This window comes from Cavia porcellus, unplaced genomic scaffold, assembly GCF_034190915.1.
Source record: "Cavia porcellus strain 051 isolate PalLab524CR breed Dunkin Hartley unplaced genomic scaffold, mCavPor4.1 scaffold_32, whole genome shotgun sequence".
Lineage (NCBI taxonomy): Eukaryota > Metazoa > Chordata > Mammalia > Rodentia > Caviidae > Cavia > Cavia porcellus.
The window spans coordinates 27,222,640-27,245,616 of record NW_026947515.1 but is presented as its reverse complement, the minus strand read 5'-3'; the positions used below and the strand labels follow the sequence as shown (position 1 = coordinate 27,245,616).

The following is a 22,977-nucleotide window of genomic DNA, read 5'->3' as shown; positions in this document are numbered from 1 at the left end:
AGACTTCCTCAATCTGAGATCCCCAATGCAGCTGATTTAGCCATCAGTCTGTCCTGAGGGCAGCTGGGAAGTTTTCCATTGGAAAGGAAGAAATCAAGGCGCAAAACTCAGAACTCTGTGCAGGTTGGGCAAGTGCTCACTGAGTGCCTGCCCAAGAAACCCTTTGCAGCTGAGTCTCACCACACTGGCTCCACTGAGACCAGAGGCTCAGGACACTGCCAGGCTGTATACACACAGGAAGCTCTCTAGGGCTGTAAACTAGTTATCAAGCCTAATTCCTGACAACCAGGCCCGACCTTTGGGCCAGAAAAGGTCTCCATCGTGCCAGGAACCAGCAGGAACCACAGCAGGAATGACAGCCTGGAGGAAGGGACGGAGGTCCTAGGTGGAGAAAGGGCTCTGAAAAGTGGACTGGGCACTGGTTACACGCCTGGGGACAGGCTGAGCAGGAGCAGTCAAGGCAGCTGCTCACCATGTGCCTGGCACTCACCACTGAGTGTATGCATGTGTGTGCATGCGTGTGCACGCCTCCCAGTTCAGGGCTTCTTCTTTGGAAAGGAGGTCATCTGCCTCTGCCCATCTTTGGTCACCAGGTCCTTGAGAAACACAATCTAGATCTTAAAGCTCCCTGGCTTCCAGGAATAGGCTCCCCAAGCGCCTTCCTTTCCTTTTTCTGTTTTAAGAGTGTATGTGTTTGAGACAGGGTCTTCCTAAGTAGCTGAGGCTCCCCTCAAACTCTCCAGCTTACGGCCTCGGCCTCTGGAGTGCCAGGTTTACAGGCATGCGCCATCACAGTAAGGGTAAAACAGCTGTGTTCTAAGGCAAGCACTCACAGCATCTTAACATAGGCCTTCTCTGAGATTTCTCTTAGAAAAAAAGGCAAACTCACGCATGGCTCCCACATACTCCCCACATATTCCAAAGTAAATTTCAAAGTGTTCTTGGACCCCTGTCAGATTAAGGGACAGAACATATCACAGTGCCACCCTCCCACAGATGCACACCTGCCAGGTCTGATGCTAGCATAGCTCTGGCAGGCTCTGAGACGCCTAGCAGCTAGCACGCACTTCAGCCCAAGGTTGCAACGTGCACTGGCACACCCCACCCCAGAGGACACCTGCAGGGCTCCACGGAGAGCAGTCCACTGAGAGGCAGGCCCAAGGGTGACGGGTGAGGCAGCCTGGCTCTCGCCACCCATTCACCTCTGGGCACGAGGCCCACCAGCCTGTCGGGAAGGCAGTAAAAACAATGACACCCTCATAGTCATTAACAGATTATCCTCTGAAGGAGCAAGAAGTCTCTCCACCCTGCACCCTGCTCCACCCTAGCCACACATATGGCATTGTTCCTCTAGACTACTTCACCCAAAAGACACTGAGTAACCATGCTGAAAGCAGTCTTCTGACTCTCCCCCTAAACTGCCTGCCTTGGGACAGAGTCTGTGTCCCCAGCAGATGGACCCTGCATCACTGAGCGCACGGCAGGCAGTCCCCACCTGAAAGGGCTGCTGGTCTCAGGACGAGGCGGACACAGCTGACACCAAGAAGGGGCAGTGAAGGGTGACCACCACCCCAGGTCTCACGGCTCCGTATGGCAGAGCTGAGGCGTGAGCCCCACTCTCCTCTACACAGCACATGCAGGCTCCGCTGAAGCTGCCGCTCAAAGCCCTCAAGGCAAGCTCACACTTGGGGAGCACAAGGCTGGCACACTCATGGCCTGCTGCTCACCGCCAGCAAGAGTAGGTGTGGAGGGGAACCCCCAGCACTCACATCGCAGCAGTGTGCTGGCATTTCGGCGCCTTCCAATAGAGTCCAAATTCTATCCCTGCGCCCACAACCTCACCCTGCCACTCCTACAGTGCAACGGGCAAACCATGAATCAGGGAGCGGCCAGTAACCACTGCCGTGGAAGCCTGCCCAGCCCTCACCCTCCCAGACCCACAGAGGTGCCGGCCTCTCTTACTGGCCTTGAACTAGTGATTCCGAGCCTTAGCCTCCCAAGCACCTGGATTATAGTCATTCTCTGCCATGCCAGGCCATGCTCTAGGTTTTGTACTTTTTTGCAAAGGATCAAATCTAGGCCCCCACACGTGCAAGGTAAGCACTCTGCCTCTGAGCTACAAAGCCTCATCCCTCACACTGACTGCTCTGCTTTTTGAAACAGGGTCTCAGTGTGCAGTTTAGGTGGGCTTTAGATTCACTATGTAGCACAAGCTGGCCTTGAACTCACAGTGATCGTCCTGCCTCAGTAGGAGGATCCCAGTATTGGGATTACAAGCATGTGCCACTACCTCTGGCTTGTGATTTTTGAACGTGGCTCTCTTCAGGGGCAGCAACAGGCAGGACGATACTCTATCAGGGTCTACCTACTGCATCATCCATCCAGCTGTCTACTGTTCACCCATCTGTCCACCTAGTCACCCTTTATCTGTCCATTCTTCCCATACCTGTGTGTCTTTCTCCTTATTAAAAAAAAGATTTAACCTACTGTTCTTCATGTGATTTAAAATACGAAGCTTGTTTTCATTCCTTAAGTTTTAAGAGAATGTGAATGTCTCCAGGAAGCTTTTCTTCTCCTCCTCTTATAAATATCAGTGGAGCATTCTCCCACTCAGTCAGCTGGCGATGTAGAGAAATCAAGCCCCCACCCTGGGGTACTCTTATGTGCCACGCCAGGACAGTCAGCAGAGTAGGAGGAGCAAGCGCCTTTCTTTTTTCCTTTTGGTGCTGAGGACTGAAACCAGGGCCTCCCACGTGTTAGACAAGCATGCCACCACTGAGCGACAGCCCCACCCCACAAGCGCGGTTCTTACTTACAGTACCTCAACTCACGCTGTCAACCTCCTACAACAAGCTGCGTGGGACATGTCCTCATTGTAAGTCAAGCAGCACATGTATAGGTACCAAGGCCAGAGACAAAGGAACCCAGGCTTCCCGATGCCCAGCCATTGACCACTTGCTCTGTACCCTAGAGCCACTCCTCAGAGCACAGTTTTGACATCATGTGCTCTAGTGGCCCCAAGACACCCCACCTAGCTGAGAGCGGCCAGTCATCTTACGAAAACCCACGCGTGTCCCACTTCCGTGCCTCCTGACAATCGAGTGCCATCCCACTGCACAGGAAGGAAATGGAACCAGTTCCCTCAGTTTCTGCCAAGGCAAATTTGCCCAAGAACCAGGCCATAGACTGTGCATGTGATACCTCTCACACCGAATGAAGCGTATGCAGTGTCTTTGGACCTAACAGACATACTTTGCAAAATTCAAATAAAAACTACGAAGGTCTCCAGGGCACGCCTTTAAATAGTAGAAGGTGCCTGTGGTTCTTGGAAGCAGCACAGTTTAAAGCTGATGTCTGACCAGACATCAGTGAGGTATGCCAATGAGGCAAAGCTCCACGCAGGTTGCTAACAGAATAAACACTGCTGCAGTAAATGGTGCCACACAGAATCTTCCCCACCAGGCATCTGAGCAACCCACGCCAGCCATTCCCAGCAGTGCCTAGTAACACAAAGGACACTAGAGAGCAAGCTCCAGCCTGCAGCCTCTGCTGCCATCAGTTGCACTCAAATCCACTACTACGGTCTCTTCCCACGAGAAGGCAGTCTCTGCCCCATACTGCCTATGTGCTTCCCCCAGCCAGGGAACAAACCAACCTTGTAAAACCACCAGCAAACCAACACACAGTCCCCCATCCCATCCTGCTGCCTGACTCGCAGGGAATGGTATGCTGTCAAACAGGATGCAGCCAGGGTATGCGGATCTGGAACCCTCTGCCTAAGGGATTCTGGGAGCAGGAGGAGCTGAAATCAGCCTGGGCCTGTCCTGCAGGAGCTGGGTAAGGGAACCCAGGTATAAACTGCATAAGATTAGCAGGAGTTTCTGGGGCCCAACACAGGCACACCCAACCAGGCCCACAGAGTGTGCTACTACAGGCCTTACAGGAAATACCCATCACTACCATGTGGGCTGCCAGCCCTTCCCCCAGTGCAGGCTGCTTTGGAGGATGAGACCACTGACAGATGAGCTGGACAGAAAAGGCTGCTGACGTAAGCTTGTACCATGGAGCTCAGCCTCAGCAGGGAAGGCCCTGGCCCCTCACCTCAGCAGACAGTGAGCAGACCTCGGTGTCCTGGCTCCAGGGCAGCCATATTCTACTTACAAGAACCCTTGCCATTCATGCCTCACACCGCGCCCATACCTACTACACCATCCCCACCGCGCGCGCGCACACACACACACACACACACACACACTTACTCACTCACACACACTCCCACGTGCCCCAGGATCCCTGCCACCCTGCTAACTGAGCTCTCCCAGGCGGCAGGGCCCCACCCGCAGCAGGGCAGGCAGAAGGGAGGCAGCAGGCGGGAGGCGCTCACAGTCGGGAAAAGGCGCGGAGTGCAGGAAAAGCCAGCTGGGTGTTTGCCTCAGTCGCAACCAGGACTCACCACACACCTGTCAGCCGGTTTCAGGGAAACGGCCGGCAGCAGAGCCAGAACCTGGAGGCCAGGAGCCCGCCGCCCTGCAGGCAGAGCTGGGGTCTGAGGCCATGAGCACCAAGGGAGAGCGAGGTCCGGCCATGTCCCTGCAGGGCTGTGTGGCATGTGGCAGTGCCTCTCCAAATCCTCTCCACAGCCCACACCCCTAGCTGAGTGCTGCTGTGATTCCCAGAAGTCACAAGGCCAACCTGGAAGTCACTTCCACGTTAACCCAGCAGCCCTGCCTCCCTCCAGACACTGACCACCAGCCCGGTTTGGCCTGTGCCATGCAAGGTGAGCCAACAGTACACACAGTGCTGACAGCCTGGGCAGACTCGAGGCCTCACAGGACAAGCAGGAGCCACTGGCCAGGCAGCAGCTCCGCCAGGCTAGGCTGAGCAGGGCCTCTCTAAGCAGGGCATCAGAACTGCTGGGGTGGGTTTGCTGTTCCTATCTTCCTTTCTGTTTCTGATGAGACAAGATCTCCCTGTGTGACGTGGGCAGTCCTTGAACTCACATTCACCTGGTCTCAGACTCCAAGTGCAGGGATTCCAGGTTTGTATCACCATGTCTCACTTCCTGGGTTTTTAAAAAAAGTACCAGGGTAGCAGTCAGGGATGGAGCTCAGAGGCAGAATTCTTATCTAGTACGTGTGAGGCCTTCAGTTTGATCCCCAGCCAAAAAACATTCTTTTTAATAATGTTTGCATGAACATGTAGCTCACAAGTGTAACATTCACCTCATTCAGAAGCCCTGGATTCAACCTCTAGTATCCAATAAAGGAATATATAACAAGCCAGGTACAGCGATGCACACCTATAATCCCAGCACTCTCAGAAGTCAAAATGGAGAATCACAAGCCCAAACCCAGCCTGGCTAACTTAGCAACTTAGTGAAACTGTCTCAAAAATGAATAAAATGCCAGGTGTGATGGTACACACCTGTGATCCCAGCACCTCGGGAAGCTGAGGCAGGAGGATCACTGTGAATTCGAAGCCAGCCTAGGCTACAAAGTGATACCCTGTCCCAAAATAACAAAAATAAACAAACAACCCCAGTACCAAAAGTAAAATGAAACATAAAATACAAAATAGAAATAAAACCATGGCTGAAACAGGAGTAGTGGCACATGCCTATATTCCTGCAATTGCAGCACAGGAGGCTGAGGTGAGAGTTCAAGGTCAATCTGGGCCACTCAGAGAAACCTGTCTCAAAATTTTTAAAAATGTTAATAAAAGATGAAGGATATAGCTTAACAATAGGGAGAGCACTTGCCCAGCATGCAAAAGGCCTATCAGTGATGGACCTGTGGCATATCTGTTAGCACTCAAAGCTCTAAAGATTCACCATCACCATGCCTAGGTATAATTCCCAGTAGAGCAAATAAGTTAACAAACTAATTCATTTAATTAAAATACCAATTTGCTAGGTGTGATGTTCCATACCCATAATCCTAGGACTGGGGGTCTGAGACAGGAGGATCATGACATCGGACCTGCCCGGGCTACACAGCAAGTCTGAAACCAGCCTAGACTGTTCACCAGGACCCTGTCTCAAAAAAATAAAGGTATCAGGCTAAATTCGGAATCCACAGAGCTAGACTCAGGTGTGTGAACCGCTGGGTAATTTCTTAAGAAGGAGCCATGTGGAAAAGCCTGGCTTCAGTCTGGGGTAGTGGTGGCACCTGCCTGTAGACCCAGCACACAGAGGAGTTCAGGACCAGCGTATGCAGCATAGTAAGAACCTGTCGCCAAAAAAAGAAAAAGAAAGGAAAAGGAAAAAGAAAAAGAAAAAAGGAGAAAGAAAATGCCCCAAGTCTGAACAGAACTGATACAGGTCCATGGAAGCCTGGCAAAATGGGCCTCAGGGTGACCTTGAGAGGAGTGGAGAAACGACACACAGACCACACAGCCCAGCAGTCCCAGGTGTTTCTGCACCTCTCAGGCATAGGGCCACGCCCACATCCAGTAAGGGAGACCCTAGATATGCTCATCCTGCCAGAGGTGGGCAGCACACATCTCTAAGGGGCTATTGGGGTTGCCAAGCATGAGAATGAGTTGACTGATGGACTGATTGATTGATCTGATGCTGGGGATTAAACCCCAGGCCTCGTGCATGCTGGACAAGTGCTCGACCACCAGCTACACTCCCAGACCTTTTTATTTTACTTTAAGATGGAATCTCACGGGGCTGGGGATTTAGCTCAGCGGCATAAGCACCTGCCTTGCAAGCAGGCAGTTGTGAGTTCGATCCCTGGTACCGATAAAAAAAACAAAAAAAGACAAAAAAAAAAAAAAAAAAAAAAAAAAAGATGGAATCTCACTTAGTTCTTCAGTTTGGCCTGAAACTTGGAATCCTCCTGCCTCAGCCTATCAAGTATTATGGATTACAAGTGTGTACCATACCTGGCTAAGTGTAACATTTTAAACACACTGATCTATGTCTCAGGGAGGTATACCTGAGATTGTGCCCCACCTGAGCTGCTCTGCTGGATGCCTGAGATGACCACAAGAAATATGCAATTCAAATTATTATTCATTTCCCATCACAGGTCTCTTCATCAAGTATCCAGGACTCCAGCTAAGTAAAAACTGTATATGAATACATAGTCTCCACTTTCCCAATTGGGGGGGTTTGTGAGTGAAGATCAGCACAAAAAGGAAAAAGCAGCAGTGGTGAGGGAAAGACAGGGAAACTGCGCTGCTTAATCATAAGCCCACGATCCACAAGGAAGTCTGCAAGGCATGGAGACAAGACCAAGTCTTGTCCTGACCCTGTATTTTAGAGGAGGTGACCCGTACCACGTTCGGATTTTTGCTTTGTTTTTGTTCTCAGGAACTGGGCACTGAGCCCAGGGCCCTCACCCTGAGCTACGCCCTAGCCCTCTTCTATTCGGAGACAAGGTCTCACTAAGTGGGTAAGTCATCTGGGCTGGACTCAAACTTGTAACCCTCTCGCTTCAGCTCCGGAGCACTGGGACGACAGGTCTGCACCACCACGTCCGTACCACGTTTCTTTTAAAATAGCCACCAAAATGATTTCTGAAAGTTTTTGATGTATACAAAGGAGAGATTTTACACAACTGAAATTCACTTAACAGGACTGCTCTCCTGGGGCTGGGGATTTAGCTCAGCGGCATAAGTGCCTGCCTTGCAAGCAGGCAGTCATGAGTTCAATCCCTGGTACTGATAAAAACGAAAAAGACAAAAAAAAAAAAAAAAAAAAAAAAAAGAACAGGACTGCTCTCCCCTCCCCAGGAGTGGGGCCGCCATAACACTGTGAGAGAACCGTGGGAGACACGGAGGGAAGGCAGCCAGGACTCCCTGCAGCATCTACAGAAGGGTCCTCCACTGGGCTACAAGTCCAGCCCGCCTGGCCCCCACCAGGGAACGACGAGCTGCCCAGGCGGGGAAAGGAGGAGCTGTGCTGACCCTCACGTACCTTTGGCATGGAATGTCCAGCCCCTCCGCCAGTACTCCTGCAGCTGGACCCGCTCCTGCTGCCCCAGGCTGCACACCTCGCTGTAGAACTGCCGCTCGATGTGGACGTAGGCCGCAGGGATGGCGCCAGCGACTCCCTTAGCCCCAAAGAAGCCATTCACCTCTGGGGAGGCCAGCAGGATCTGGTACTCGGCTCGTGTGCCCAAGACCAGGTCCATGTAGGCCTGGGTCAGGTTGAAGTAGCCAGTGGTGAGGTAGACCTTGGCACCTCGCTCAGCCTCAGTCAGCAGGGTCTCAGTGACAATCTCATCGATCTGGATCTCGAAGGGCTTCATTTGGATCAGCGGATAAATCCAAGTGTCAGGCGCTGGCCTGCGATCGCCAGCAGCTGCTGCCTCTTCCTGGGTCAACAAGGAATCACTATGGAAGGTCTGGGTGTGCAGCATCTGCTGGCGGGTCCTGGCTGAGTGGATCACGTCCATAACCCGTTTATTGGCCGCCTTGCAGTAAGCAGCACGGTCACCTAGAGAGAATGAGAGAGGAGACAGAGAGTCAGGACACTGCTGAGTCAGGGCACATGCCTGTGACAGCAAAGTGCCAATGCTGTAAGGGATCGCTTGTGTAGCACACGCTAAGCAAGCTCAAGACACAGAGCCCTGAGCAAGCTTCCTACACCAAGAACCTTGCCCACAGCACCTATATGCACAAGGCAAGGGCATGTCTAAACATGATTCCAGGGCCAGGGATTCAACTCAGCTGCATAAGCACCTGTCTTGCAAGCACAAGGTCGTGAGTTCAATCCCTGGTACTAACAAAGGTTTAAAAATAAACATGACTCCAACAGCAGGCAAGATGAACTCAGGGTGACAGAAGTCAGGACAGTGGTTGCCAGAGGACGGCACCCATCCCTGGGAAGGACAGCAGGGGCTTCTGGAGAGCCATCTGCCATGAACAGGCACATAAGCTATGTCTCTGTGACATGTAGTTGTACCTCAGGAAAAAGTTGGCATAGGGCTGGAGGTGTGGCTCGGCGGCAGGTCCGGATTTGAACCCAGCACTACGAATAAATATATGCTTAACAGGATAATAAGGACTGCCGGGCACAGGCATTACAACTTTCCTGGAGGCAACTCACAGAGATCCCAGAGGGAGGCTCTGGCTCTAGGTGGGTACCTTCATAGCTGGACAGGACACTGGTGATAAGAAACAACTGGAAATCAGCTGGGCACAGAGGCACATGCCTGTAATCCCAGCACTCTGAGAGGTAGAGGCAGAAGAATCATGAGTTCAAGTCTAGCCTGGGGCACTTAGAAAAACAGCAGCATTCGATAGCAAAATTAAAAACCAAAAAATTTTCAACAGGCTGGGGATGTAGCTCAGTACAAGGGTCCTTGGTCCAACTGCTACTAAAATTTAAAAAAGCTAACGATGTAGCTCAGTGGTAGAGTGTTCCTGGGTTCAACCCTCATACTAGGGGCAGGGCGGGGGAGGGACAATGGCAATACCTGAGCATCCCACTGGCACTGGCAGCTGGGTTGGACAGCTGCAGCTCCCTGGCACTGGACAGCTCCTCTACCAGGAGATCCACTAGATGCTCCCATGCCAAGTGGAAATAGGGTGCCCTTCTTATGAGGTCCAGATTTAACCCTATGCCCAAGTTGTGACAGAGCAGCAAGCCCTTGAAGGGCCATGGAAGCCACAGCCACAGGAGTCACAGGAATGCAAATGCCCAGGAATGCTGTGCCAGGACTGGCCTGTCTCCAGCAAGCAGAGCTAAGCACGCTCCTATTTCACTTTCCAGGCAGGAGGCCACAGGCCTCAGCAGAGCTGAGAACCACAAGGTCTTTGTGATAGGAGGTTTGGGGAACAGGATGCGGATGGCAGTCACTAGGTAGGCTGCTTCCTGTAAGAACCAGGCAGGCTCCTGGTTCAAGTGCCCGGCTGTCCCCAGCCAGACCCTGCATACACAGTGTGGCTGACGGCCAATGGGTCTCAATGTTCTGGCTTCAGAATCAAAAGCAGGAGAAGCCCTGCTCCCTCTCTCCTGCACCTGGGGCATGGCCTCCCAAGGTGTGCTCTACAGCCTTCCTCCCTCAATCCAAGTGGGCGTCGGAGCCAGGCCCTACCTTTGTAAGGGTGCACCATCCCGTCCACCACCTGCACAGTGTCATCCCCTTGCAGCTGCAGGGACACATCCCCCACTGCATCCACCAGCTCTGTAAAGAAGTCAGCAATCTCAGCACAGTCCTGCAAGAACACGTAGCGGTCCTGGCGGTTGGTGAAGTAGGAGTCGCTCAGGTTTGCACTACAGAGAGGAAGAAGTGGGTGAGGACTCAGGCAGGAGTGAATACTGGCGTGGCCTGGTGTCCTAGGCCTCGGGGTGAGGAGAAGAGCGACAAACTCAGGTAAGGGCGGTTACTGAGCAACATTCACGTGTAGGAAACTAGGCAAGCTAGCTGTAAGGGCCACAAAATACAGACTGCAACCCTCAGCCTGGACAGGCACTGACCACAGAGCTGGCTCTCAGGTGGAGGGGGCCTCTAGGAGCCCCTGTTCAAGTCAAAGGACCTGGCCTTCTTCCACCCTGGCTGTTTCTGGTTTTGGACTCTTGCCTAAATGTTATTCATGCTCTGTTTGTCCATGTACAAAGTGAGGAAAAGGGGTCAAGGAAGCAGCTCATGGCACAGCACCTGCCTGGCAAGCGTGAGTTCAATTCTCGGTACCAAAAAATTAAAATAACAAATAACTATGTGTATACATACATACACACAGTGAGGAAAACACGCAGACACTCACTATGAGAGCTGAGTCAGACACAGGCTTAACACAGCAGCTACCAGCAGGAAGGGCTCAAACAACACAGCTGGCCTCCCATCAGCCTTCACAGGCTCCGGCTCCCAGCACAGAGGGCACCATGGAGGAGGTCAAGCACCCACTACCAGCACTCAGCAGCCTGGCAAGGCCCTTAGGACTGGCTGTCACTTCTCCCTGGTGTGGACTCCACCCAGACAGCACACAGGATACAAACTCACCCGCTCAGGATAACATTGTTGTCAAAGAGGTACACTTTGATGTGCTGAAGGCCGATGGTCTCATTGAAGCGCTCAGGAATGAGAAGTCGCAGAAGCCCGCGGAGATTTGGAGTGTGAAAGAGGGAGACGCGGACCTGCTCCGGAAACCTCTGCAGGAGTGGTAGCAGCATCGTGCGAGAGTTCTTTCTGCCTGAATGGGAAAGAGCAGGTGGTCGAAGACTGCACCAGGAAGGTGCACTGCCCGTGGGAGGAACCGCCTCCCAGTGGGGCTCACTCTCTCTGGGCTGTGTCTGGATCCGCACACCAACCAGCACTGCTGCAGCCAGAGGCCCCATGAGCACCTACCTGGCACATCTCGGGGCAGGTCTTGAGTGCCAGGGGAGCAGACATCTGCTTTTTTTTTTACCCAGAACCCACTCCTTCTCCCTCCCCGATTTTCTCCTCAGGGCACCACACTACCTCCTTCTGCTCCGGGTGAGGGTTGACTCACTGTCAGCCCCAGCTCATGGAACATGCAGGCCTTGAGGGGAGCTGCTCAGGGACTCCAAGCCCTGACAATAATTAATTCGAAGCTGGACCTTTAGTTCCTGGCAGCCTTTGGCCTGGCTCCCAGGGAAGCAGACTCTCCTCAGGGACACTGGGAAGGATGGACAAGGTACGCTGGGGATGTGGGCCCCAGTCACCAGAGGTGTCCATGCCAGCAGGCAGTCCTGCGCCTGGCCTGGAGTGACAGTGTGACACTGAGGGTCTGTACAAGGAAGAGGAAGGGGCCAGGCATGCAGAACACCTACCTCTTGAGCCCCTGGTGAAGTCCAGGAGAATGGAGACCTTAAGGTCAGAAGGAAATTTTGCTTGTAATGACTTTTCTAGAGTGCTCTCCAGACAATCCACCTATCAGGAAAAGAGCACGAAGGAACAGAAGTAAGGTTAGAAAGATAGGTACATGTTTAAAAAGACTAACTCACCAGCTAACATCCTCACTGTCCTCTCTTGAACATCTATATAGGCATATACATTAGCACTCAAAAACAGATACTATACAGTTCTGCAAGAAGCCAGAGGTGGTGGCTCACGCCTGTAATCCCAGCATTTGGGAGGCTGAGGTAGGAAGATGGTTGCAAGTTTGAGACCAGCCTGGGCTACAAAATAAGCTCAAGGCCAGCCTGTACTGCATAGTAAGACTTTGTCTCAAAAAAAAAGGGGGGGGGGAGTGGGGAGATGGGGATTTAGCTCAGTGGCATAAACACCTGTCTGGCAAGCATGAGGTCGTGAGTTCAGTATCTGGCACCAAAAAAAAAAAAAAAAAAAAGCTCTCCAAGAGATGGCCCAGGAACAAGGAAGAGACCGCCACAGGTACCTCCAAAGCCTGCACCTGAGAAGGCAACCTGGGCCTTGCCACACTCTCGGAAACCTTCTCTAAGATACCAACTCCCACACGCATGTCAATAAATGGATAATTCTCACAGATACACAACAAATAGTGCCTCATTCAGGGAGAACACTCGGCAAATACTGACTGGTAAAGAAATCCAAGACGCAACCCACGTTCTGGCCCTGCTCCATGGGCTGTGTTAAACTCCTCTCCCATGAGCACAAGCGAGCAGCTAGGAGCATGCCCTAGAAACACGGGGAGGCCACCTTCTGCAGGGGCAGGGAAGAGGCCGCACTTAGGCTGAGCAGCCTTTCCTGCATCTCCACACCACCAGCCCTCTATTACTTCCCAGCTCCTGCCTGAGTTCTGAACACCAACAAGCCAACGAACAACACTTAAAGCACAGCAGCCACCTTCCTCCCTTCCCTAGAAGGCCGGCCTAGAGAAGGGATGAGGTGACGTCCAAACCCACTTCACTCCATATGTTGCTGGGACAGCAGAGCCTGGGCTAGAGCCCCTGGACTAGCGCTAGTACAGCAACCTGGCGACTTCAGCCCCTCCACGCCCTGCCCTGCCTCACCATGACAAGTGTGGCAAACCAGCAAGTCCCAGTAGGACAAGACTAGCCCGGGCCTGGCACCCAGCACCAGCCTTGGCAAACTCATCCGGACAGCCAGCTCAACCTACACTTGGGCTCATTGGTCTGGTACAGGGTTAGAAACTTTTTGCTGCAAAGGGCTATGGCATGGACGTTTCAGGCTTTGTGGGTCCAACAGCCTCATTCTCCTGCATTGCTGTCTCCTGAAAGCAGCCAGGGACAATGCATGACGCAGAGTGAGGCTGTGCTCCAGCAAAACTTTCCTGATGGACACAGGTATACAAATTCTGTACACTTTATGTTATGTAACCCAAATGATGAATACTGCAATTAAAGTATTGTAATCCCTTTTCTAGTCCTCCTCACAATCCAAAAAGTTCTATTTGTAATCCCACTGAAACATTACTGGAATCCTGGCAAGTTACTTCCAATCTACCACCTCCAATGCAACCCTTGGTGAGAGTAAACCAAGACAAATTCCAAGTTAGGGCAGCCAAGGGGTGCTAAGTCCCATCCAAAGGAGGGGCATATGGACAAAGGCCCTGATCCAAGGCCTCTCCAGAATTTATTAGCTAGTCTAGAAGGGGGTGGCTCTAGAATGAGTGACAGGAAGGATGGCGGGAACTACATGTGTAATCTGAGCTGGCCAGCCAGGTGGGGAGAAAAGCAACTCTGCAAAATGCGGGAGAATGACCGTAGAAGGACCAGTTTGCGTAACTCAATGGGTAGCAATCAAATTGTTTCTGGAGTCTGTTGCTTCCGTTTCTGATATGTAAACTTTTATGCCCGGGACTAGTACCCTCTTTTTTTTTTTTGACTCACAGCCTCTTTATTGCGAGGCTCACACCGAGCTGCCATTCCCGGAGCTGACTGCTCGGCCACCCCACCGCGCTCGCCCGGTTCCTTTACAGAGAGCACTACAGGAGGAAACAGGAGCCGCTCAGATTGTCCCCACAGATTACACATCTGTACTTCAGCTGCCTCACGGGCATGGCTTAGAGCCAACTGAAGAGGGCGGCCACAGCACGGCCCACTCTACATATCGGCATGTGGAAGTGAGACTCCAGGTGCAGCAGTAGTTCTGTATTCAAGGCACTCGCTCAAATTGTCTCCCACATCACATGAATCACAGAACAGTCTTTTCTAAGAACTTTTTCTCTGATTGGTACACTTTACTTATATATAATAACTTTTATCACAGGGAGTTTGTACCTGTACACACTCTATCATGCCTCTTTTTTCCCCAGCCTTCTCCCCTCCATTCAACTCCTTTCCCCTACTGACTTAGGAAAGTTTTGTTTCCATTTTTTTCTTTTCCTTGTTTCCTCCCAATCATCTGAAGACATGTAAGTCACTGTAAGCCACATAGAAGTAGTCAGTGTGAGCCAGGCACGGTGGCACACACCTATAGCCCTGGTACTTGGAAGGCTAAGGCTACACAGCAAGACCCTGTCACAAAACAAACCAGCCAAGCAGGCAGCAGGCCAGACTGCGTCTGAGGGCCACCATCCGCCAAGTCTTACTCACCTGGCAGACAAAGCAGCCCCAAGAGCCCTGTAAAGGGTGAGGCCGACACTGGTGCTATGGCTTGTGTCTGGGTGTCCCCTCCAAGCCTCATGCAAGCACAGAGTGGCTGAGTCTAGTGTTTGTGACGGTTCACTGTCCAGCAGTGTGAGTGCTGCACCTGCCCAGGGGCACAGCCAGCACACAGTACCAGGGAGGGACAGAAGCGTGCCCTTCCCTTTTGCTCTTTGCTCTCGGCACATCTGGCATCTGCCGCAGTCACCATGTGGCCCCTCAGCTACACTACCCTGTCCTGGAGCCAGCGGATTACAGACTGAACCTCTACGAACTGTGAGTTAAATAAACTTCTCCTTCCTTAATTTGGGGTGTTGGGTTTTGTCTCAGCAGTGAGAGAACAGTAACCCAGACGCTGGCTGGCACCTGATGAACCTCCTCTCCCCCTCCTGACAGCCCCCGAAGCTAGGCCACACAAACAAGAGCTGGCTGTGGGACAGAGGCCACAGAGAGGAAGAGCACGCAGCAGTTCACCCTCACCCAACTACCCTGTCTTCACCAATGAATATCCAAAACCACCCCAAAGAGTGCAGTGGCACACGCTCCTCAGTCTAGCACTCTGGGAGGCTGAGGCAGGACTGCTAATGCAAGCCCTCCTGGGCAACATCCCCAGACCCTGCCTCCAAACATAAAACAGGCTGAAGTCATAGCTCAGGGAGAAGGGCCGAGGTTCAGTCACTAGCACAGAACACAAAGCCCAGAGCACTGCACAGCAGCCATGCTTCACAGACAGTCTGCTCCGCACGGAACTCACCAGCTCCTGTTCCAAAGGTCCTACGCCCAGGTAGAGAGACGCCATCACGACCCGCCTCTTGGCTACTTTTATCTGCCCCTGAAAGAGGAGAAACAACCAGAATTTCATTTGCCATATTTATAATTCATTGACAAATCACGATCCTTCAACCTTGGAGACAAATTATACTCGAAGCTGAACTAGCCTAGGTCTTCACCAGTTAAAATTTAAGTGAAGCAGGCTGGGGATTTAGCTCAGCGGCATAAACACCTGTCTGATAAGTGCAAGGTCGTAAGTTTGATCCTGGTACCAAAAAAAATTTTTTTAAAGTAAAGCCTAAAATAAAATGTACATGGTGCTAGGTGTGGGGGCACATTCCTGTAATGCCACCACTCAAAGGGCTGAGGCAGAAGGACTGCTGTGAATTTGAAGCCAATCTGGGCTATATAGTGACTTCAAGATTAGCCTGAACTGGAGGCTGGGGATTTAGCTCAGCGGCATAAGCACCTGCCTTGCAAGCAGGCGGTCGTGAGTTCGATCCCCGGTACCAATAAAAGTGAAAAAGACAAAAAAAAAAAAAAAAGATTAGCCTGAACTGTGTAGCAAGGCCTTGTTTCCAAAAAAAAAAAAAAACTTACTACATGAAGACTCACAATCCTGATTTTAAGTACTCAGCCCTGAAAGTAAGACACACTGCAGCCCTCCTCCAAGATGAGAGGCACCTACTTAAAAGACAGATGATCTGAACACACTGACACGAATGTTCCCATGGTACTTTGGGAAGACAAAAGCAAACCACAGAACAGACAGCAAACGGTGCCCACCTGTTCCCACTCATGCCCCGTGCACAGGGCTGAGCTCATGCCCATGAACATGAGTGTCCGCAGGAGCACAAAGAACCCTCACCACACTGCTGAGGGGTCCCCAAGGAGCACAGCAGGCAGAAAGGGGAGCCCAGCTGCAGTCTGCACCCTGTCCACCCGCCTGTGTGGCTGAGCTGCTTTTAACAAGCAGGTGCCATTTTTGCAATGTATGCAGATAGGTGCAGACACACAGAGCACAGCCACACCCGAAAGCTATGCAGCACAGTGCCATGCCAACAACCAGCACCCTCTCCCCAGACTGGCCCCCCAGGACGACAGCAGAGCCCATCCTCAAAGCTCCGAGCTGCTCCACCTCGTAGGTGTAGCAAGGGCAGAAAGAACAATGCTGCCAGAGGTCAATGCCAAAGGATCTAGAATGAGGTGACAGGAGTTGGGGATGCAGCTCAATGGCACAAAAGCCTGCCTGGCAAGCACAAGGTCATGAGTTCAATTCCTAGTACTGAAAACAAAACAAAACAAAACAAAACCACTACAGAGTGAGGTGAGAAAGAGGGAAGAACACAGGACTCATGATACTTCTTCATCTAGAAGGGATGGTAACAGGTGTTACTAAGGCAGAGGGACAAGTTCAAGTCACCTAAGCACCTTAGCTAGACCCTGTCTCAAAATTCAAATGCATTACAAAATAAAAAACTAACTAAAATTTATGAGAAGAACAGGGGATACAACTCAATGACAGAGCAGTCACCTAGCATGTACAAAATCCTAGGTTCAATCCAAGTACTGCCCTGCCCCCGCAAAGGAAGCCAGGATGTCATGCCTAAGCCACATCATCACACGGGATGCATGAACATAACACCAGAGAGGCCTGAGGTACACAGAGAAAATAAAACACCCAGGCTGCTATTCTCTTTGCTTATTACCTACTAATAATGCCTGGCGGACTTAGCCAGGTATGATATATGTCTATAATCCCAGCACTTGGGAGGCTGAGGCAGGAGGATCACCAGCCTTAACTACACAGTGAGACCCTGTCTCAGAGAGAATGAAAGGAGGAAAGAAAGCCAGCCAGCCAGCTACTAACTTAGCTCACAGGGACAATCGTGGATAAACAAGCAGCCAGTCAGGTCCGAGTTGGTTCAGCTCAGGCAAACACAGCTTATCTAACTGCTCACGGCATGACACCAGGTCCCACAGACAACCCCAGCTGTAAGGAGGGTTTGGGGCCAGGAAGAACCACACCGGCATGGTGACTCAAGGATGCAATCGAGTTTGAGTCCAGCCTGAATCACACAGCAAAACCCTGCCTCAAAAAACAGGGGGCCAGGGATTTAGCTCAGCACGTAAGCATCTGCCTGGCAAGCACACAGTTGTGAGTTCGATTCCAGGTACCAAAAAAAAGAAAGAAAATCAAGAGAAAAAGAAAGAAAGAAAGAAACCAGCACTGCCTTCTATCCCACAGGTCACGGGCCGCCGTCCGTCCGAGGAAGAAACACACCTCTCTGCGTGATGGGACCTCGAAGAATCTGGTCATGATGTAGTCCCGGGACACTAAAGGCCTCAGCTTCTCCACCTCCCCCACAAGCCCCTCGGCCCCTTCCTGCCTCTGCACAGATCCACCCAACCCATGCAGGCCCTCCATGAGGCCTGGCTCCTGGCTGAGGGTCACGTGAAGACAGTCAGTGACTCACCGAGGGTCCATTAGGACACCGGCAAGAACCGGCCTGGAAAAACCTCTCTCCACACCAGACAGAGCCATGTAGGCGCGAAGAGCAGGGTGGGGCACTGTCCTCACCAATAAGGACACTCAGGACAGACAAGTGGGGCAGGCAGCGAGTGAGGGGGAGGAAAAGGTGACAGGCAGCATGCATGCGCGTGCACACACACAGGCATGCACACATATACACACACACATGCACACACACAGAATCCCTAAATGTCGAGCAACACAAGATGGCAAATGGAGAAAAGGCAGGGAGGCATTCAACAGTGCTCCTCGCACAGGGCACATCCCCACCACCTCCTCTGGAATCTCCCAGTACCTGCCCGGCTGCTCATCGGATCTTCGCTCTGGCTTCCCTGCCACCATGAAGGAAGGGAGTTCGAGTTGCTCCAGATTAGCAAGTGTTGAAAGGCTTCATTCCAATTAGCACTCAGCCACAAACAACTAGACTCAGTGTGCAAACGCAAGTCACATGTGGAAAGCTGAACCCCCAAACACGAAGGGAACTCACTGCTGAAGGAAAAGGGTGGCGCACTCCCTTGACAGAGCCCTAGAAAACCAGGACTATGAGCCCCGAGACCACGGTGGTCAAGTTCTCAGCCTCACTGAGATGCCTCTCCCCTGAATGGGGGATGGGTGCTGGGTGCCAGGCGCACCTCAGGGCCACCCAGATGGCACCGGGCAGCGGCTTTCTCTCTCACCTCTAGCAGAGCGCTGGCTAACTGCCTCAAGCCTGCAGCACAAGGCAGGGAGGCTGCTGCTGTGGCTCAACTCAATCACGCGTGGAGCCGACATCCGACAGGCAGAACCCAAAAGGCAGAGGTGCACAGCACCCAAAACCCTCAAATGGAGGACACTCAGGATTTACCCACCGCATCCCCAAACCTCCAACTCTGACTTCCTGTGCTTGTGCATGCGCACACGTGCCTGCTAGCAGCCTTGAACCTGGGGCCTTCACGCTGACCTGCTTTCCGAGATCTTTTTACTAACTTTTTTATTTTTTTGGAGACATGGTCTCTTGATGCAGTTCAGGCTGCCCTCAAACCCTCAGTGATCATCCTGCCTCAGTGTTGAGGTTGCTGGGATATGCTACCATGCCCAGCCCTGGTCTTTTTTATTTATTTTGAGATACAGTTTCAGTCACTAAGTGCCTAGGCTGGGCTACGTTGGGTACTCCGGCCTCAGCCTCCCAGAGTGCTGGAACTAAGGGCACCACCCCCAGCTCCCAGCTCCAGCTGCTGTCCTGAGTGTGCACTGTGCCTTACCTTCATGAGCTCAAAGAACTCCACCGGGGAGGAGAGCACTCTGACGTGAGAGCTGGAGACACCGAACTCCGGAACCAGATTTCTGATCCACTGGAACCTGTGCACGCCCTCTGGACAGAGGCAGCAAGGTGGGGAGGTGACCTGGGGGACCGCTGGGGACAGCAGGGGAGCCAGTAACAGCCATGGTGACCTAGTTAAAGAAACACACAAATGGTTCAGTACCTCTTCAGTACCCCTGCAGATGCCTCTCTCTGGTGCTGGGGAGAAGAGCTTTCCTTCTGGCCAATTTCATATTTCCTACACTAGTTTACAAAGTGAGCCAAGCATGACGGCGCATGCCTATAATCCCAGTACTGGAGAGGCTGAGGCAGAAGGACTGCTGAGAGTTCAAGGCCAATCTGAACTACAAAGCAAAACCCTGTCTCAAATAGGGGGTATAGGGGAGACAGGGCAGCTGTGGAAAACCTGGGGTGCACCCCCAGAATCGAGCAGGGAGGGTGGGAGGGAGCCCAAGCCAAGCTCAGTAGAGCGTTTTCCCTTTGGCCCTCTCTCCTAACTCCTTAAAGAGCCTACTGCTGAACAATTTACAAGTACCCACACTAACGCAGAAATACCAAACTGTAAGCTAATTCCAAATAACTCAGGAACCAATCTTACAGTAACTACAAGCTACCTCACAAAAGCAACCCTCTGCTTACTACTACCGCCTAACAAACCCACCTACAAAAATTCACCTACAGATACCTAGAAGGGGAGGTCTGGTAGAAGTCTAAAAACTATTGCACAGACTGCCCTGCCCACCAGCCATACAACTCATGAGACAAATATGGCTTCTTTTCAAGGAAAAAAATGGAAAAACATTCCCTTTTAAAACTCAGATCTAGCAGAGCATGGTGATGCATTTCTCTAATCCCAGCACTTGGGAGGCTGAGGCAGGAAGATGGCTATGAGTTTAGGCCAGACTGGGCTACATAGGGAGAACCTGTCTCAAACAAAACCAAACCAAACCAGTGAGATCTGGCTAGGTGTGGTAGCACATGTCTATAGTCCCAGCATTCTGGAAGGCTGAGGCAGGAGGAGCATAGATCCAAGCTCAGCCTCAGCAACTCAGTGGCTTATGAAACCCTGTCTCCAAATAAAGCAATAAAAAGCGTTGGGGATGTGGCTAACTACAAGGGCCTGGGCTCAAGCTCCACTACACACCACACCACACACACACACATACACACACACACACACACACACACACACACACTCACACACAGATCTGAGCAGGCTGCTAAGAGGCACCATCTATCTCGTGAGATGCTGGCGGTGGTGAAGGGCCCCTTGGCCAGCAGCCTCCTGGGGCACCATGGGGGTCGCATTGCCTCTGGCCAGCAGTGATCACACACTCTTCTGAAGTGAGATTAGAGGACTGCAGCACTGCGCCTGGAACAACATCTCTGCACCCCAGGTACCCAGAGCCCCCTTGAAACCCACCCTACTTTCAACTCTGGTCTGGCAAACAGCAACAGGAAGACCTTCCTCAGGTGTGACTCTTGAGGACTTCACAGAGGGGGTGCTGCATCGGCCTAAGCATGAATGACCACAAATTCCAGGAAGATGATTTCACCGCTCGCTTCATGAGAAAGTGCTGAGACTTCCCAGGGCTCCTAAATGGCCCTGCAGATGCCAGACGCCCACAGCTGTGCTTTCCAGAAAGCCCACCAGCCTTTCAAGACCAACTCACTGCCAAGAAAACCTTAGTCAATGGCAGAAGGTGCCTGCTCTCTGGTCATGGGAAGACTGGACGGAGCAGGCCTCGGCCACCCGCACGGAGGTGGGAAAGCATAATTCCCTATCCTCCCCTGGCCCTCTCTAGGTGGGCGAGGACACTCAAGGGTATCCACTCACCCATCCAGGAATGTGAGCAAGGAACTGTCGCCTTGACTTCCCCAAAAATGAGCTACAAACTTGACGGGCCTAAGAGGAAAGGAAAATGACCCTTGGTCCGGAAGAAACCGCAAGGCAATGGAGAAATCTACACTGCTGCTGATCAGTCTGAAGCCCCCGTGCAGCCTGGCGCCTAACACTCAGGATGAAGCATGGCCCCCCAGCAGCCAATGCCTCGGAGGGCTTCTCCTGCCTTCCAGACCACCTGGGAAAGAGCAGGGCGGTACATGTGCCCCCTGCACCCCGAGGTCAGGCCTCACACCGTCTCCACACAGGCCGAGAGCTATAAACCAGCTCCCAAAGAGGAAAATGAGGAAAGGAAACACTCCCCGCACAATGCAACCAGACGAGGACAAATGTCATCAAGAAGGAGGCTAATTCAAGCCTGACTGTGAAGACCCACCATGGACCATGGCAATGCACACCAGCAGCCAGGCAGTCCCACCTCCCAGCCACGGTCACCTCACCGACTTACACACCTGGCATAAGGGCTAAAATTAAATGTCAAAACAGAAGGACTGCGCTTCAAGTCACTCAAAGGGGAGTAGGAGACACCTGGCCCTGGGCGGCTTCACAGCACCCTACCTTCAACAGGCTCTGAAAACCTGGTTGATTGTAGGGTTCAAAGGGAACCTGGAGGAGTGGGAGCTCGGCAAAGAGGACCGTGAGCAGACGCACGCTCAACACAACTTCCAGGCAGGCCTCCGAGGCTACTCCAGAGCAGACACCTTTGCAAGAGTCCACACAGGTGTTAGCAGCCACCCAGCAGGATGGGTCGCCAGGCCCAAGAGCCCAGCCTGGCTACCTGTCTCAGTGAGGTCTCTCCTGGGCCAGGCAGCCCTCCCTGGGAAGGGCTCACACAGCCCTGGTCCAAGAGTTGCTGAAGGCACTTTTGTGTTGGCTTCCTGTTTAATCTGCGTACTGGTAGGTTTATTTTTGATAGAGAGGAGAAGGACCTGGAGGTAGTCAGGTTTCATCAATTCACGGTACCTCAGGAGGCCCAACCTCCAAGTGCCCATTTTATACTCCCGAAGACAGTGCCACCCTGAAAGGTGGCAGGTGTCTGTCTCGTACCAGGCATGAGGGGACAGCCACGTGGAGGAGCCAGACCACAGGCAGGCAGGCTGCTCCCAGGCTTGCCCAGGTGCCAGTACCCAGGGGCAGTTCCCCGCATTCCACTGAGGACTCCTGGGAATTTTCTCGGAAAAGGTGGACTCCACACTCACAGCAGCCCTGCTCACAGTAATTCTGTCTCCAGGGGCTGGCCACCTGCACAAGCACCGCCCCTCCCAGGAGGTTTCTGAAGAAACCACATGTCCTACCAAAAACCTAAGCCCCCAGGGATCTGAAGAGGCAGCAGCCGTGGTTACCAAAAAGAGCGGAGTTCCACATCACACTCATCATTTAGAGAAGTAGCAGAGCACACACACAATTTCCACATCTAGACTGGCTCCCCAAGTCATCTCTTTCTAGATACCATCTAGCACCCATTTCCAGTTATAAGAAAGAGGAAGTGGGGGGGAGGGACCAGATAACCAGGCGCTGCCAGCCCCACCTCTCCAAGGCCCACTCCTTGGCTCTGGAATTGGGGAAGGAGAAGGCAAAACCCGGAGCTAGAGGAGGTGGCCCCCAGGGTGCCGAGACAGGGAGCACACTGCTCCATCCTGTGAACCTCACCACCAACAATACAAAGCAATGCTACAGGCAAGACAGGGTGAGCATCCTCCGGGGATCAGGACGCCTGGCTCTGGGTGAAGCTTCAGTCACGTGACTCAAGGCTTTCTATGCATGTTGCAGATTCCCTGAATGGACTGCGCAGGGACCTTCGGGCCCACTGCGCCAACCAGTGGGGGCGGCTGGGCAGGCAGACACAGAGTCCGAAGGGAGGGGGGCACTGCACCGAGAGCAAAGCATCATCCTGCCATCTCAAGGAGGGCTCACAACACATTCTTGTAACCCCAACACTCTTGGAGGCTGAGGCAGAACTACAAATT

At 52.4% G+C, this 22,977-nt stretch overlaps 1 protein-coding gene across 12 annotated transcripts in view; it reads right to left on the bottom strand.

The window, feature by feature from the left end:
• The window catches only part of Pgs1 (phosphatidylglycerophosphate synthase 1), a 58,028-nt gene that overhangs the window by 28,574 nt on the left and 6,477 nt on the right, over positions 1–22,977 (bottom strand). For all 12 annotated transcript variants that reach the window (XR_010045190.1, XR_010045189.1, XM_063242058.1 and 9 more), the window contains exons 2-7: positions 19,049–19,238; positions 15,258–15,335; positions 11,747–11,846; positions 10,956–11,145; positions 10,050–10,228; positions 7,925–8,446 (exon numbers count right to left, since the gene is read on the bottom strand). Coding sequence is in view for 10 of the 12 variants with exons in the window: in XM_063242058.1 (XP_063098128.1) it covers positions 7,925–8,446; positions 10,050–10,228; positions 10,956–11,145; positions 11,747–11,846; positions 15,258–15,335; positions 19,049–19,238 (1,259 nt within the window). In the remaining 2 variants the exon portion in view is untranslated. The remainder of the gene's footprint in view (positions 1–7,924; positions 8,447–10,049; positions 10,229–10,955; positions 11,146–11,746; positions 11,847–15,257; positions 15,336–19,048; positions 19,239–22,977) is intronic.